Source organism: Engraulis encrasicolus, chromosome 1 (assembly GCF_034702125.1).
Source record: "Engraulis encrasicolus isolate BLACKSEA-1 chromosome 1, IST_EnEncr_1.0, whole genome shotgun sequence".
Lineage (NCBI taxonomy): Eukaryota > Metazoa > Chordata > Actinopteri > Clupeiformes > Engraulidae > Engraulis > Engraulis encrasicolus.
The window spans coordinates 40,715,934-40,734,286 of NC_085857.1; the positions used below are offsets into that span (position 1 = coordinate 40,715,934).

Below are 18,353 nucleotides of genomic sequence, written 5' to 3' on the forward strand. Positions count from 1 at the left end.
AGAGGGCACCCTTTCCCAAAAAGAGCAAGGCTGAAATGGGTTAAACCCTCCAGGTGTTGAATTAACACTGTAAAATGTCCTGTGCAGGCAATTAATTAGTTGTGACAGATAATGAAGAGAAGCTTCTCACCGTCTCTCCACAGATCTGCCATGAAGTTGTTTGAGGAGGCGGTGAGCAGTGCGGTGACGTTGTCATTCAGAGGATCCATGTTCTTAGTCAGCCACGCTCTGGCATTGTAGTCCACCTGCAGAAGGGAAACCAAAAACGTTGGCATGTGCACCTTTTTTAAACGTTTTTTTGGGCCTTCCAGCCTTTATTATTACAGGACAGAGGACTGTGTGTACCTTAACTAAAAGCCGTGTATTGCTTGCTGTAACTGCTCCACAAAAGTAGTGATACAAAAAATGCCATAAAAATGAGGCACCCACAAGGCTCAAGTTAGAAAAACAAACAGTATTTTGAGGCCGAAAAAGTTACAGACGTTACAGAAGAGCTACAGACGTTTCAGACCAAGTCCAGTTCAAGTGTAATGGTCCAAAACGTCTGTAGCTCCAGTTTTATCCACTGAATTCTTTTGTTACTTTTCGGCCACAGTTTTTTGACTTGGGCCTAGGTTTTTTTCGTCATTTTTAGTCATTTTTGTATAAAAATACTCTAAGGGTTGGGTGGACAAATCTCCACACCGACAAATCACCAACTTTGGAAAAGCAAACAAAACAAAAAAAATTGTCAAATGTGGACACCTCTCCGCTCTCGTTTCTTTTCGAGGGTGGACAGTTTAGTGGACAGTCTCTACCAAAGCGGACATCTCTTGATAGGCAAATTTCTAGAGCTTTTTTCCAAAATGAGACATATCCATTTTGTAGAATGTTGGGAAATTGACATTTTTGTATTGGGCATTCCATTGAATTGCATTGCAAAATGCATTTTTATCTAGGTTTAAAAAGTATGTTCTCAAAACATTTGAATGGCAAGAAGTCAAACATAGATGATAAGATTTTGTAACAGTCAATTCCAGTATTAAAATGCAAAAAGTCAAAAATGGTTTATATCTCATTTTGGAAAAGAGCTCTTAACTTAGTGTCATCTTAGACTTAAGGATTGATTTGGTAGAGATTGGTTTGGTCTAGACACAGTTTGAGATTGATCCCACATAGAAAACACGATTTGTCAGACATCCTGAGAAAAGGTGGTGCTTCAAGTTAAGACTATAGTACCCGGGGGTGCTGTGGCGCAGCGCGTAAAGCCTCCCCACATTTGGGCTTACATTGCCTATTTCCCAATCCTGCCCCATCTCTCTCTCCCACTCGCTTCCTGTCACCATCTCATACTGTCCTGACAATAAGGACATAAAAAGTCCCTAAAATATAGTATATACTGTATATATATAAAGACTGTAGTACCCTTCCAGCGTAGTGGTGTACAGAGAACTCTGTCTTGTCCTTCAGCTGCTTGGGTTTGGAGAACTTGGGTTGCTGGCTGTGTGTGTTGACCAGCTTCTCCACAAAGGAGACGTCTGTGGCCTTGGGGAACCAGCACTCCTCGTCCAGCAGGGCCAAGATGCCAGGAGGGTTGTTCTGTTGAGGACATCACACACATGTTCAGTATAGACAAAACATGCACATCCGTCTCAAAATATTCTGAGTGCAGGACCAGCAAAGTCACATGAAAATAGAAAATAAAATCTGCACACCAGGCTCCCGTTTCTTTATATTTAATGTGACGTTTCGGGCAGCATGCCCTTCATCAGACATCACACACATGCACACGCACACACGCAAACACACACACACACGCACACACACACACAAACACACACACACACACACACACACACACACACACACACACACACACACACACACACACACACACACACACACACACACACACACACGCACACACGCACGCGCACGCACACACACGCATGCACGCACATTTTTCACCACACTTCAAACATATTTCAATACATCATAGATATAATCTGACACAATTCAGGGGAAAAATGCAAACACACTAATCAGGCTTTCAATTAGTTCAATTCACAGCTGCACAAACATACTGTACTTCATTATATAGTCTAAACTACATCTTGGAAAATAGACCAAACGATAATAAGATTAGATAAGATGAGATTAGATTATCCTTTATTGTCTCTTCAGGAGAGAAATTCAGAATGGACATGAGAAAGTGTGACACACATGACACACTAACCGTTTTTTCGATGAGTTCAATGCAAGGCTGCAGGTCCAGGCCGAAGTCGATGAAGTTCCACTCGATGCCCTCCCTCTGGTACTCCTCCTGCTCCAGGATGAACATGGTGTGGTTGAACAGCTGCTGCAGCCTCTCGTTGGTGTAGTTGATGCAGAGCTGCTCAAAGGAATTATCCTGTAAAAAAAGGAAAAAGAAACAAAGGAAAACACCCATGAGCATGAGTCAAGAGTAAGCGGTTAGGGCTTCAGACTTGTAGCCCAAAGGTTGCCGATTCGACTACCAACCCGCCAGGTTGGTGGGGGGAGTAATTAACCAGTGCTCTCCCCCATCCTCCTCCATCACCGAGGTACCCTGAGCATGGTACTGTCCCGCCGCACTGCTCCCTTGGGGCACCATTGGGGGTTGCCCCCTTGCACGAGTGAGGCATAAATGCAATTTAGTTGTGAGCAGTGTTAACTTGTGTGCTGTGGAGTGCTGTGTCACAATTACAATGGGAGTTGGAGTTTCCCAGTTGGGCTTTCACAGGCTTTCACTTAATATGGCCTGGTTGAAACCTGAAACTTCAAAGTGTCATTACTGTGGTTAAACAACAGGGCAGAAAAACAAAGCCACAAACCTCAAAGATCTCAAGCCCAGCCCGCAATAGACTATAACCATTTCATTACAACACAGAGGCTCCCTAAAGTACAGCTGTCAAAAAACGTTGACACACTAACCGACTCTTTCAATTAATTCAATGCAGGGCTGCAAAAACATACCCTGGTCCTGAATCCTTTGGCGGAAGTACGTAGGATGGCTCGCGAGGCTAGCAAAAACACATGTTCTCGTGTCATATATCTAATCTTACATAGATCTTAAAAAAACAAACAAAACAAAAAACAAATGCAAACACACTATTCATTACTGTAGTTAATAAAAAGAAGAACGTTGCTATTTGCCTGCACGCGAACAGCTTATAAAAACAGTTGGGAGTTGGGTGTGCACTTTCTGAATAAAGATAATAAAAAGAAAATTAAACAAAAAAACCCGTACAAACCTCAAAGATCTCAAACCCAGCGATGTCCAAGATCCCCAGGAAAGAAGCCCCCTGTCGTTTGGTTTTGTCCAGGGCCTTGTTGACGCGGGACAGGATGCGGAGGAAGAGACGTTCGTACATGGCCTTGGCCAGGGCCTCCACGGCGAAGTCGGCCTGCTCTTTGGTCTGGGCCTTCTGCACCACCTCGCGGCCCACTTTAATACGGGGAGTCAGGATGGCCTTGGTGAAGTCGATCACGTTGATGCCCTGAAGATGGCACAGCTTCTGGGCAGCTGAGGACAACAAGAAAAGGGGTGAGGTGAGGCAAGTGGCTGGATCAAAGAACTTGGATTTAGCAAGTAGCGAAGGTCAGGTACTTTATGGGAAACAGTCAATAGGGGGGGTTTTGAGTCAGTTTTGAGTCAAATCCGCCATTCTGGAGTGAACAGGCAGTCACGTACGCCATTCTCGAATGAACAGTAGCCATACAAATGAACGTGGCTCTAACGTTAGGCTAGGCTTAATATGGCTAGCTACTTTGGCAACTTTAGCCTTATAGATAACTTCTGCACTGATTGTGCCGAAAAAACACATGAGATGGTATGAGCATTCGTAAATGAAATCATGGGGCCAACTGTTGCTATGGGACGTTGTATTGGCCCACTTTGATACGGGAAGTCAGGATGGCCTTGGTCAAGTCGATCACGTTGATGCCCCGGAGATGGCACAGTTTTTGTGCGGCTGAGGAACAAGGAAGCGAAGGACAGCACTCTTCATATTTTTTCTGTGTTTATTCACCCATAAACATTTTGGGTAGAGCCCTTCTTCAGCATGTAATGGCAATCGATTGATGGTCAAAACTGCTAATTACTATTCCTCAGAGTGACTGGTGCAAATGTCTATCTCTGTTACACCCATGTGTGTCAGCTCTTTGGAACATACATAACACTTGTGTCCCGTTAGTAACCTCACCTGTGTTGTCTGGCATGGTGGCCTGCTCCTGGTTCCTCTCCTTCTTGAACTCAATGTTCCCCAGCTGCAGTACAGATGAGACCACCTTGAGGACATCTGAAGGGAGAAAAAAAGAAGAAAGTAGCTAAAGCAATGATTCCAAAACTATTTTGGCATGGGACCCCATATTGACATCCCAAATTTCTGGGGACCCCATACACATTTTTCAGGACAAAAATGAAAACATGACTGAGCTGCATAAGTTGTAGGGTATTAAACATACAGATACATATGACAGTCCAAGATTGCGCATGGTGTTACAAGGAGGATACTGAATAGTTATGTTATATTAATTAATATTCTTTTTTTTCACACACTTTCAGACATTTCAGGCGACCCCATTTGAATTCTAGGCGACCCAAAATGGGGTCCCGACCCCAGTGTTGAAAAACACTGAGCTAAGGTAAAAGGACTGAACCACAAGAAACCAAAACAGAATTCGTTTTATTAACAAACAAAGATGGTCTTGTGCAACAAATCAGCCAAAAAAGCAGCATACGTGGGTTTCTTACCTTACAATTCATGGTATGACATGATAACCTGCCATCTGATATCTAAACGCAATCACTTTTTTTTCTCTTACCAGAAACTGTTTTGAAACGGGGGACCCTTCATTTTGCAATGGCCCCATACCTTGGAAGCTTAGGTTTTCAGTACCGGCATGTGGCCTGCAAACAGAAAAGTTTGCCCACCCCTCATCTCGATCATCTCCTTTGTCTACTCACTGTGACAGCTTTTGGCCGAGCCCAGGACAAAGTCATCTCAAAGCCCCCCCAATACATACAATGCAATGAGCATTATTCTGGGCCAACCTTTTTCCTTGGGCCCAGGACAAATGACCCCTTTATCATCCCCTACCCTGTCTTCTACTTTGATGTTACAAATTCTACCTTCTGCTACCAGCACCTTAGACCACCAGATGTTCTCAACATATGCAATTCCTGAAAAACGTACCCGAAAGTATGGAGAGAAAAAAAGAAAACGATTTTTTGCACTATTTTAATTTTGGAGTCGTGAAATGTCGTCTTTTACCTATCCTCTCCTCCTCTGAGAAGCCCATGATCTCCATGGCCTCCATGGTCTCCACGTACATGTCGTCGTCCTCGTTGCCGGGGATCTGCACGTGGCCCTCCAGGAGGAAGTTGTACTTGTTCCACGGCTCAAGCAGCAAGTCCTCTGGGGAACATCACAACCGCACAAAACAGAACAGGCCCAGTGAGTTGACATATACTGTTCAACAGTGATTCTCAACCTTTCTTGAAGAAGCGCCCCTTGGCCTCATCACAAGCCTCCAAACGCCCCCTTGACATCATCACAACGTCCCCCTTAGTATTAAAAAAATAAAAGGACCAATGCCCCAGAATGGCAACTAAGCACCACCCCCTCTCAGCTGTATCCTTCTCAACCCCCCCCCCCCCCCACCCCCAGCTCTCCAACGCCCCCTGGGGGACTGTACCGCCCCCGTTGAGAAACACTAGTTTACATGCAGTTCCTGTAGTGTTATTTTCCAAGGGTTAATTTCATGTCCTTTCATACCTCTCAGCTTGTCCTTTGCCCCGGCCACCATGTAGTAGAAGATGTGGAAGGCTCTCTCTGTTTTCGCCTGCCTGATACAGCGAGACTTTTCCAGAAGGTCTGGAGGGATTCACCTGTTAAGGAGATTCCTGGGAGATAGATGTTCTAGATATACACTGTAAAACATTGCAGCCAGTTAAACATAAAAAAGCAAGTTGCTATGCTGCCTTAAGGTTGTAAGTTAACTCAACTTCAGAAAGCCTCAAATTGAGTTAAATCTCGATTTGAGTTAACTTACAAGCGTAAGGCAGCAGGCAAACTTTTCTTGTTTTTGTTTCACTTGCTAGCAATGCTTTACAGTGTACCAGAAGCTACGAATAGTGAAACAAATAGTGAAACAACCTTAGACTGTGCGTCGTCAGTAATGCTTGCTGGTGTTTGAGATGTCATTCAAGTATGTCTCAAATAGCTGGTTTAAAATGCTTGCTTTGGCCTAAAAGGTAAGACTCTTGGGGTCCAACATAAAACCATTTGAGTGATATAAGATTGATCACTCCTTTTGTTGGTCTTGACACCACATCACTCCTTTTGTTACTGTGCCCAGAAGCCTTGCTGTGTTTGCTTAATATCAAGTGTAGCCCCTTGGGAATTTTCATAGGCTGGTGATGAGAGTAGTGGAGTGTTGCAGTGTTCGGCTCTGTGTGTGTGTACTGTGTGTGTGTGTGTGTGTGTGTGTGTGTGTGTGTGTGTGTGTGTGTGTGTGTGTGTGTGTGTGTGTGTGTGTGTGTGTGTGTGTGTGTGTGTGTGTGTGTGTGTGTGTGTGTGTGTGTGTGTGTGTGTGTGTGTGTGTGTGTGTGTGTGTGTGTGCGTGTGTTTATGCTGCTTCACAAACGAAGGATACAGGTCTCAATGTTGGCACCGACGATGTAGCCTGTCACATCAAAGTTGATGCGGATGAATTTACCCTGGGGATACAAAAACACCAAGTCAGGAGCAGGGAATATCAACTAAACTCAACTAAATAATCAATTAAACCTTACTGACAGTAGTTTGCTATGTTTTCTAAACAGAGCATAAATTGAGTGTTTGAGGTCATAACTCGCAACTCTGGACGAGTTGTCATTATATTGTCTCTTTCAATTCAACTGGATCTCACTGACAGTAGTTTGCCACTGTAGCCTATGTTTACACAACAGAGATTAAATTGAGATTTTGAAGCCATAAACTAACAAATCTGGGAGGAGATGTATTTATTTTGCCTATTTTAATTCAAAAAAATCTTCTTGACATTAGTTCACTACATTCATCGGATACTAAACTGATTTAAGCTATAACTCACAAGTTGATGTTATATTGTCTTTTTCAGCAGTTTGTTACTTTTGGGCTTCAGAGATTAAAATGAGAGTCATTGAAGCCATAACTCTCAAATCTGGAGGAGTGTCTGTTGCTTTGTCTATTTCAATTCCATCAAATCTCACTGACAGTAATTTGCTACATTCATCGGATATTAAGCTGTTTAAACAGTGCTATCACTCACAAGTTGTTGTTTTGTCTTTTTCAGCAGTTTGTTACTTTTGGACAAGTAGTTTATTACTGTACGCAATTAAATGGACAGTTCAAAGACATAAACTCAGTTGGCGTTATTTTATCTGTTTCAATTTTAACAAATCTCACTGACAGTAGTAGGTCAATGATGTGATTAGATTGAAGGATTCCAAGTCACGAACTCACAAATCTGGAGGAGTTGTCGTTCTTGATGGTCTTGGCGTTACCGAAGGCCTCCAGGATGGGGTTAGCCTGCAGAAGCTGCTTCTCCAGCTCCCCCTGCAGCACGGAAATACACAAAAGTTTTTAATCCGGGTGTTAGAAAACATCTGCGCCGTAGACGGAGTGGCAAGAGGCCACTTGGAAATGGCATGCAGGTAACAAACACAGCTCTCCAGTGTCTCTACTGCACTACAAGTACCAGTCGCATGCTTCTCAAAACACACACACACAAACACACCACCCAGAATCACAATGGTCGGAGAGCCATTAAATTTAAAAAATAAATACATTAAATTGAAAAAAAAAAGATGGAAGAAAAACACACCATTCTCCTGTATGACAAAAAATAATTTAACGATTTCCAGAGGGCAGTCAAAACTAACCTGAGCTATCATATCGTACTCACGGAGAGTTCAACGTTTTGCTAAAGTTCAGTCAGCCTACCACTGTTGTCACCCTCCGTGTTTTGGTCTGTATAATTTCACATCTCTACACAACCCCTCTATTATCAGTCTATTTCTCTCTTTTTTTTGACTAAAATAGCAGCCCCGGATGACAGTGGATCTTCAACATAAACAGTGAAGACCCAGAGCAACCAAGAGTACACGACTATTCTGGCAAACACAGTTGTGCACTACACACTACACACACTCGGGTCATGAAAAAGATTGAAATTTAAGCTGATAGCTCATTCTTTCTGCGAACTTGGAATGCTGCTACCCCAAAGCCCTTTCTAAATGATGTGTGATTAAATGTTGTTTTAGTAAACTCACTGGAAACATAATCTTTCCATTAAGTCATCGCAAGAAATGAATTTGTAAAAAAAAAAAAAGAGAGAGAGAGAGAGAGAGAGAGAGAGAGAGAGAGAGAGAGAGAGAGAGAGAGAGAGAGAGAGAGAGAGAGAGAGAGAGAGAGAGAGAGAGAAAGAAACAACAGATGCCTAGTAGTTTCAAACTGAATTTCTCACATGTTAGGAAAGGGGAAAAAGGAAAAAAGAGGAAAGATATGTACCAGAAAGGTTTCATCACAGGAATGGACAGGCCTGTTTGCCTCATAAGCTGGTAGGAAAGAAGAAAAGAAGAAAAGACAAAGAAAGCAGCAAGGAAACAAAGAGTGACAGGACAGGTCTGGAAAAAGGAACAGTTCAAAGAGCAGCACAGTAGATTTTGCAGTGCAACGTCAACACTTAAAGAATTAATTTTAACACTTAGAGGCCCTCATCTGTAAGTGTATTAGAACTGCTAATTTACAGTGTGATAACGGATAAATCAGACTAGACAGTGAGCAGGAGAAAATGAAGTTATGCTTGGCTAGTTAGGAACTGCAGAATAGGCTCTGTAAAAGGTTTCTTAGAAACTGCCCTATACAAGGAATTTATTCACACCCAGATAACAAGCATATGTATGCACTTGGATGCAACTGTACAGTACACAAGGTCAACACGGCAGTATCTCTGTAGTCACCAGAGAAGAGTGAGAAACATAACGTTGATATGGTAACCTACTGTCAAAGAGCATCACCCTTTGATATCTTTGGTCAAAAGTGAAAACAGAAGCTAGGTTTGCAAAGCAAAAGTGCTGAGAAAAAGTCCACACAGGTGCATCAAGGTGTACCACTTCTAATCACTACGGGTAGTACTGGAACAGATCAATCAGTAACGCAATCTGTAAAGCATAAATGTACTACTACATACACGTACATGATTTAAATAGGAAGGATAAAGCATTTTAAAACCTTCACTATGCATTGCCACACGTCTAAGTGATATCTAAAACATTCTTTTTAAGTCTTAGATCTACTCCAAAGACCTACAGTTAAGGCCTATGGCAGTGCGGCTTGCATGGTGAAGGTATTACAATGCATTGCACACAAAACCAAAAGCAGCAGTGCCAGCTTTTAGGCTTGCCAGAGGGTGTTACTGATTAACCTTCGATAATGAGTGAATGAAGGAAATAAGTCAACCAGGAGGTACGGTAGGTATGTGGTGGAAGGACATCAGCTGCTGGACTGATGAGCAGGAAAAACAAAAAAGTAAAGAGGATGGCATGCTCACACACGGTGCTCAAGGTCTGGTGACATCACCGTTTCAATGCCAGCATGGATTCCCGTCGTGGCAGTGAAAGAGTTACAGTAAGAGGTCCCCTGAAGAGAGTGCTATCCCTTTCTTTTTCGTGACACCCTCCCCCTCGCTCCATTAATATCTATGAGACAGCGGGTAAACACTGTACATGGAGTTTAGATACAGCTTGTAGCATGTACTGTAGGTTGCAAGATCCACTGCATGTAAGAATTAAGATTGATCGCAGTGAATCCTTTGAGGGCTTGAAGTTCACAAGGATTGGGGGGGCCCCTCTTGATAACAAAAAGACCACAGTCGAGTCTTATTTTCCCACCCGCTCTTATTTATTAATGTCAGTGACCAAATCCAGCATGCAGTATAGTTCTTGACCCAGAAATTGCACACACACACACACGCACACACACACACGCACACACTCATGACACGCACACAAACAGAACAACACACGACACACGACACACAACACACACGCGAGAAAAACTCCAGGCTTTCCACCCCTACTCACAAAGGACAATCCAGAATCCTTTTGCTGCTGTTTGGGAGGAAATTGTGATACAAGGTTACACAGTCAGCATCCTGTCAACTACACACCATGACCCAATCAGAAAAGAATAGTATGGTTATTTTACTGTTATTAACTAGAAATTATAGCGTAATTGCACTGGAAACCGTATGGTTATTTTGCTGTTGTTCCTAAAAACAAACAGTTATTACTATAAAAGTACACTGATATTACTATGAAATGAACATGAAATTACCACCTTATTAACGATCCGTAAAATAAAGTGTTACCGAATAGTACATATACAAACAACTAGAAAATACCTTGATGAAAGAATAGAATACTGCATATGAAAATGAAAATGAAAGGAATAGCCTACTGCATATGGGTCAATGACGCTTAATTGGGCTCAGACATCAGTTGGAAGAACCATAGCTAATGCCCATAAATGTATTAATTACAGCATGGGAAATTAATCCATTGATGCCTAAAGCACTTGCAAAAAAGGGTGCTGAATGCCTAAGCCCTTTTAAAGAAAAGTTGCCCTCAGTCTATAAAAACGAAATATCTCAGCCTCTGAAGCACATAAAAACATGCCATAAGTTGCATTTAAACGCTAAGACCCTCATCTTGCATTTTTATGAAAAAAAATCTTAAAATAGTGGCACTGGCTGTCGTTGTGCTGCCCTGACGTGTGCTACCGCTGAAACGACACTGACCCATATACATGTACTTTAAGAACTAGGACAGATCTTAGTTGAAAGCTTAGTATGTAATAATGTAAACATTTGTGACATATGTTTGTAGAGATGTCCAGTTCTGCAGAACCATTAATCCTTGGTAATCCTATTAACGTCTGACACTTAACTTTGGGTCAGTTGCACACTGAAAGCTACTACTATTGAAATCTACAACTTCCTTTACTGTAATTTACTATGCATAGTCCTGCACTGCTGTTTGGTTTCGCATTCAGACATTAGATTAATTGAGTAAATAATACAAACTACAGTACTCTCCCAAATGTGTGAAAAAACATTTCATCTAAAAATAAACAATATTGAATTTTGTCATTAATACTATGAGTTACATGTACAGCAATCTACAAAAAATGACAAAATAGAAATAAGAAACCATAAGAAACATAGCAACTATAATACTCCTCTGGTGCTCGGACCCTAAACAAAAGAAAATCTATGCAAATCTCCTAGAAACCTGAAATGACTGCAGTCATCAGTTGACAGCTCCCTTGAAAGGAAAGCAAAGGAACAGGAGGACACCCGGTCAGCATACTTACAGTCTTTTTTTCCCTTTGTTGGAGGACGCAAGAAAGCCGCTGTAAGTATTCTGATGCTCGGGCCCTAATAAAGTACCTAACAAATCTAAAGCAAACACCTAGAAAACTGAACACAATCACCAGTTGAAAGCTTCCTTGAAAGTTAGGGGTGTAAATAATAATCGAAATGTATCGACGCATCGATCCTACGGCCGTCGATTTAATCGAATCGCATCGTATCGTGGGGCATTCTTATGCATCGGAAATAATCAAATCACTTGCCCCTGTCCAATGCACTAGCTTAACATAATAGAAGAATAAAAAATCGAATCAAATCGAATCACATCGTATCGTGGGGAATTCTTAAGAATCGAAAGTAATCGAATCCCTGCTTTAAGAAATCGATACCGTATCGCATCGTCATGGAGGCTGTGATTTACACCCCTATTGAAAGCAAAGCACCGAATAGGAAGACTACACTTGACAGCATAGCATACTTACAGTGTCTTTTTTGCCTTTGTGGGAGGAGGCCACCACAGCAAGGTAAGAGATGACCTTCTTGGTGTTCTCAGTCTTCCCTGCTCCAGACTCTCCTCTGCAAAACACAGCACACCAGGGTTGAATTTCCCGAAACCATAGTTGCTAACTATATTAGCTACTTTGTTGTTTGCAATGCAAATTCCCATTGGCAACTACCAAAGTTGCTAACTGGCTTTCGAGAAACACACCCAGAGCCGGTTTTACCAATAAGCAGACTAGGCAGCTGCATAGGGCCCCACCAAATTTGCCCATTGTAGAGAGCCCCCAACAGTCATACACACCATGGTAAATTCCAGAGAAAGTATTTCAAGAGGGGCCCCATGTCTCTATTTTGCCTAGGGCCCCCAAATGGGTAGAACTGCTGCTTCAACACACCCACAGTTAATTCAACACTTACAGAGTAGGATCGACTATATTAATGTTAAATTCAACTAATTAACCCTGTAAGTAAGACACTGCCCCTGTTATAAATTAGATGTTAACAGAATTGCAATGACCAAGTTGGAATGCCTTACAAAAGATCCTGCGTTATGTCAAAGTGGTGTAGTACTACTGCATGGTAGTAAAGGTTTTCCAGTGACTATTACAGTGTTATTTTGGAATTTTGGAATAGTCTGCATTAATCCCTTAGCGCAGAGGCTATGTTATAACCTTACTGTCACCAAAATTGTAATGACTATATCTTAATCTGTTACTTCAGGCTCTCGGTAATGTCATGGCAATGTTGTTATGGTGTACAGTGGTTGAGTATTTTCAGCAAATGGTGAATAGTCCCGGCAGTGACACCATCTGCACTAAAAGGTTAAGGGGCTATGTGTTGAATTAACACTGCAAAACTCACAGAGGAATAAGTGAGTGACCAAGTGACTAAGGGTTGAATCAACACGACAAAACACCGCAAGACCTATGACACGGGTGAGCAACACCGTTGACAGCACAAGATCAACACTCAACAGCACTTTCAACACACAGCGCTGCTGAGAGGCTACATTTCCACATTCCGACAGCTCTCGCTTCACTGTGACGAATGCGAGAGACAGAGAGAGACGAGTGGAGATGTTTATGCTGAAGATGCGATACACAACAGGGGTGAATTTCTCAAAAGAGAAGTTGTTAGCCTGTTAGCAACTTCTGTAGTTGTCAATGGGGAAAATGCATTGAAAGCAACAAAGTAGCTAATGTAGTAAGCAACTTTGGTTTCGAGAAATCCACAACAGTGTTGTTTTCTCTCTGGAGATGGCACCACGACACAGCTGACAGCAGATGGTTCACATTAACCCATTGATGCCTAAAGCACCTGCAAAAAAGTTGCCCTCAGCCTATAAAAAACGAAATATCTTAGCCTCTGATGCATATAAAAATATGGAATGTTTTGTTGCATTTAAACCCTAAGACCCTCATCTTACATTAGAATGTGTTCATTCAGCTGTAACATACCCACAATTTTATTTTAAAAAAAGCTAAAATCTCAAGAGCCTGAATGCAGCGTATATGTGTCTCCAGGCACCAAAGGTCAAACAACATATACAAGTCACCAGTCTAAAATGGGTTAACAGCACTTTGTGACCTTGCCAAACTAATCCCCTAAAACATTTTCTGAGGAGGTTGACTTATTCCCCCCCCCAAAATATTCTCTCCTCAAGATGCCACTTTTGATATGTGGTTATTATCCTAAAGTGGTGTCGTCTCATGATCTCCTCAACTAAAGCTTTTAGGCGATAATAGCATGGCTGCTTGGAAGCATCGTGAGCAGAGGATTTATGCACAAAAAAAGGTCAGTCTTAGAAAAACACGACTTTCCGACCCTGCCGTGGCTTAATGGTAGGGCACTCGTATGCTATGCGACCGACCCGGGTTCGATTCTGGCCCGGGTCCTTTGCCGATCCTTCCCCGTCTCTCTCTCCCAAACATTTCCTGTCTCTCTCTTAAACTATCCTGTCAAGAATAAAGTCTAAAAGACCAAAAAAATATCTTTAAGAAAAAAGAAAAACACGACTTTCCACAGCAGCTCTGCTCTGTCCTCTCTGCAAGAAGGAATGGGGGGAGCAGATGTTTATGAAGATGCCATTCACTACAGTGTTGTTTTGTCTGGAGATGGGGCGTTTCTCGGGATGCACGCTTTTAAGGATCGGAGATGCATGCTTTTAAGATGGAGTGCTTTTCACATAAAACACCGCAATTCTAAACAGCCAACGCTGTCAATGTGGCAAGTCTAGATGCCTAGTTGGCTAGTTACTATAAAGACATTGACAAACTGTTATGGAAAGGATAGATGGAAGGAGGGGTTGTTGTTTGTGGGGCGGCTTCTTATAAAACGATTGAGCACTTTTCACTCTAAACAAAGCACTTCCAAATAGCCACGCTTGTCAACACTGCAAGTGTAGATGGCCAGTTATATGTACGACATTGGCAAACTGTCAGAAAGGAGTGGTGTGGGGTGGGGTGGGGTGAGGGGTTGTTGATTGTGGGCTCTGTTTTAAAACAGATCTGTGTGTGTGTGTGTGTGTGTGTGTGTGTGTGTGTGTGTGTGTGTGTGTGTGTGTGTGTGTGTGTGTGTGTGTGTGTGTGTGTGTGTGTGTGTGTGTGTGTGTGTGTGTGTGTGTGTGTGTGTGTGTGCGTGCGTGCGGAGTAGTAGTGTGACCAGTGAAAGTGACTGCATGGCTTGGGGTGGGTGGGGGGGGGGGTGTAGAGAGAAAGCCCTGATGTGTGTGGTGTGTGGAGTGCTGTATTATTAGACTTTGATCTGCGATATGGGGGAAACGAGTGATCCCAGTGCACCAGCTGGCTCCAAAATCTCCATATAAGGCAAAGTGTGTGTAGGATTCACAGGGCGTTGCAGTGCAGTGCAGTGCAGTGCGGTGCGGTGCGAAGGGGGGCTTGTTTGGCAGACTAGGCCTAGGAGGCTAGGGGACATCGTTTGTTCTCTTCCATTGAGGCTTGTGTGTGTGTGATCTGCATTATGCACCTCTCTCTCTCTCTCTCAACGACCGTAGTCAAGATTCAAGATTTGTTGATTTGGTCCCAAAGGACATTTGTCCTCCTGGGCGTTCACAGAATCTGTTTTGTTTTGTAGAATCCGCAACGCTACTATATTACAGTAATCCGTATTCCTGTGCTTCACAAATAATATAGGCCCACTCTGTCCTGTCGGAAATTGCACATTATAAAACAAATGCTTTAATGATACCGTATGCGTTATATACGACTTCTCCTTCCCAGTTTTATCTAGAGACGATGAACAAGTCTGTGGCTAGGAGACATCATCCTCTTTCACTGAGGCTTGTGTTATCTGCACCTCTCTCTCTCTCTCTCTCTCTCTCTCTCTCTCTCTCTCTCTCTCTCTCTTACAGTTATCTATTTTGCTGCACTACAGTACATTACAGTAATCCAAGGTAATGTTTCCTGTGTCAAAAAAATAACACTGGTCCACTCTGTCCTGTGGGAAATTGCTCGATTTACAACCCAATGCCTGAATGACGCCATCACTGTTCTTATTACATACGACTGCTCTCAACTTTTATCTGGAGGTGATGAACAGATCTGTTTGCCGTTGCTGTATGCATTCCATCACTAACTGCAAAAGCACGGCTATGTTTTATGATTTTAATGTCTAAAGTCTGCGCACAATAGAAAGTCCAACTTCAGGACCAAACTGTTTACAGTGTGAATGCATTTTACTGGACGGCTTTCAGACGGCTATCCCCCTGGTCTGCTACGGCTAACATCAGACATATTTACGCTGCCAAAATGACATCATCTAGAAAAACAGCCTCTCTAACGAACCATGAAAGGAGCTAGTATAAGCCATAAGGACTGACCAGAGTACTTTAAAGTGTGATTGTGGGTCAAATGTAGTAATGGTCTGCCCTCAGCTATATTATATGGCTTTTTCTTTACTAATGAAGGCTAACATCTGGATTGGTTCAAAAAGTGTGTGCACATCCCAAAGAAACAAATTGCTGTGGGTGCAGAATATCAAAAAACGCATATGGAGAAAAAGAGAAAAAATATTTGCACACCGCAAAAGCTCCCTTGTCATGATTTAATGTGAAAAAATGGCACAACGTTCCCTTGTCGTGATTTAATGTTGTGCCATTATTTCACATTAAATCATGACAAGGAAGCTTTTGCGGTGTGCAAATATTTTTTCTCCTTTTAACATCTGGATTGGGGCATCAGATGTAGATCACAGTATCTAGCATCAAGGAGTACCTGTCAAACACCTGACACTGCATATAGCCTGAAACACATACAGTTTTAGTTTTAGTTCTTAGTTTAGTATATTCCCCCTTAAACATTCGTTCATTGCCAAAGATCTTAGATTATATATGTGGCATTTTCTGTTTCAGGCACAGTGTTTTCAACTGAAAATGAATGAACAACTCTGACGTCCCTTTATTGCAATGTTTAGTTAATCACCTGCTCTTGGGTTTGCCTTGGTTTCATTCCATGGCACAAATACAAATTATATTTCGACAAGAGTAAGTAGCTTTTTGAACCTGGGGAACTTAAGCAAATAACCTCGAAGGATCTTGTGTAAAGTATTTGAAACATTTTCTCCGACAGGTTTTTGCACTGGCACAGTTTATGTTGTCCGACGGCAAAGCATAAGTCGTCGTGTAAACCAGAAAAATATTGACTTCTCTCACATCCTACTGGAGAAAGATATGCATTGCACCCATTAAGTGGCATAAACGACCGTGTGGAATTCCCGCACAGGCTTAAGGTTGGTGTTTACTTTGGGATTACATAAGGCCTCACGACTACAGACAGTATGGGCAGGGCTGGACTGGGGGAGAAATAGGGACGGGGCACTTTTGACGGAAAGGGGCCCCTCATGATTAGCGGCGCAGAACTGATTCACTGGTGGACCACGCACCCTTGTGGGCCTCTATTTTCAGAAATGTAAAAAAATATATATACATGTATATATATTTTTGAAAATAGGGGCCCATGAATGTGCAGGCCCACTGGGAAATGCCTGCTATGTCAGATGGCCAGTCCAGCCCTGAGTATGGGCGTAGGGTTACGTTATGTTCTGCGGCGAGTGCTTTGGTTTTTCCACAGTCCTCTTGTGACGCAAGAAGACCATGCCCCTTGTTAGCTGTTCCCATGCTTTTATACTTCTTCAGTGACTTCACACACCTCCAGGTTATTCATTCAGACAGGCGTGAGATGGGGCACCCTAATGAAACCTCCTAGTATCTAACGTGAAATACGTACGGTAAATGTCAATTTTAATTTTGAGATTTTGATTTGTCAATTAACGCAAACAAACAGGGCAAATTGCAGCCATTTCTTCCTCTCCAAGGAGAAGCCCATAGGAAATGGCAGGCCCCAATTAGGGAAGCACTCTGATGGGATCGGAGTTACAGTGGTGTACAAGTATACAGACATCAGTCAGCTCCTCTCCTCTCCAGTGTTGCCAGATGTGTCTGATCAAATCCCGCCCAAAAGGTTCTAAAAAACCCAGCCAAAATGCGCTAAATTCCGCCCAATTTCAACAACTTACACTGATTTCTATGAGCATAAAACAGCAGAAAAAAAACGCCACGCCATCGCAACGACGGCCATCGCAAGTTGCCCAATTGAGCGGATAACCGCCCAATCTGGCAACACTGCTCCTCTCATCTCCTCTCAGCACAGCACAGCACAGCACAGAGGCAATCAGGACTAGCATCCGTCATTTCCTCTCTCCGGCCGCACTGGCTACGGGCTAAACAGGAAATGCTTCTCCAGCCTCACACAGAGAGATGCCGAGGGCAGGGGTGCATTTCTCGAAACCATAGTTGCTAACTTTTGTGTGTTTTTATGGGTGTCTTCAAGTCCCTTTGTCTGTGTTGTTTCATGTTGTTTCAAGTCTTTACTTAGGCCTTCCTGTTAGCACTTTGGTCAGCTGCTCATGTTGTTTTAAAAGTGCATTACAAATAAACTTTGACTTGACTAACTTCATTAGTTACTTTGTTGTTTGCAATGCAATTTCCCATAGGCAACTATCCAAGTTGCTAACCAGCTAACAACTACGCTTTTGAGAAACACACCCCAGAGCGCTAATGTTTTCAGACCCTATATGCGCTAAAATAGTGCGGTGAGTGACTCTGTGGGTGACAGTATATCAGTGGCAATGTGACATGCTGTGTGAACTTTTAGCTTGAGAAATGTTTCAGTGTCAGTGACAGACGTATATGTACACTAAGATAGTATGCCGATTTTGTGTGATAACATCTTAGCAGCAATGTGAGTTGGCTGTGTGAACTTTGATGCGAGATAAGTGCCAGTGTCAGTGGTTGCCTGCTGTACTGTACTGTATGTGTACAGTTAGTTAGTTGTCACTTTTTTTACCCTTGCGAAAGCTAAGGTAGCCTAAAGCTTTTAGTCACAAAAATGCTGCTGAACCCAACCTCTCCCTAAAGGAGGGAGGATTCCCCTTCTCTT

General features: G+C 42.6%; 1 protein-coding gene across 3 annotated transcripts in view; it reads right to left on the reverse strand.

Annotated features, from left to right (window-relative positions):
- Positions 1-18,353, reverse strand: part of myh11a (myosin, heavy chain 11a, smooth muscle) — a 71,132-nt gene that overhangs the window by 29,003 nt on the left and 23,776 nt on the right. For 2 of the 3 annotated variants that reach the window (XM_063202196.1, XM_063202209.1), the window contains exons 6-16: positions 11,880-11,973; positions 10,109-10,135; positions 7,488-7,580; positions 6,658-6,721; positions 5,778-5,876; positions 5,274-5,417; positions 4,203-4,298; positions 3,252-3,523; positions 2,216-2,389; positions 1,405-1,578; positions 131-245 (exon numbers count right to left, since the gene is read on the reverse strand). In XM_063202196.1, coding sequence (XP_063058266.1) covers positions 131-245; positions 1,405-1,578; positions 2,216-2,389; positions 3,252-3,523; positions 4,203-4,298; positions 5,274-5,417; positions 5,778-5,876; positions 6,658-6,721; positions 7,488-7,580; positions 10,109-10,135; positions 11,880-11,973 — 1,352 coding nt within the window. The remainder of the gene's footprint in view (positions 1-130; positions 246-1,404; positions 1,579-2,215; positions 2,390-3,251; positions 3,524-4,202; positions 4,299-5,273; positions 5,418-5,777; positions 5,877-6,657; positions 6,722-7,487; positions 7,581-10,108; positions 10,136-11,879; positions 11,974-18,353) is intronic. The other variant, XM_063202201.1, reaches the window with a different exon arrangement.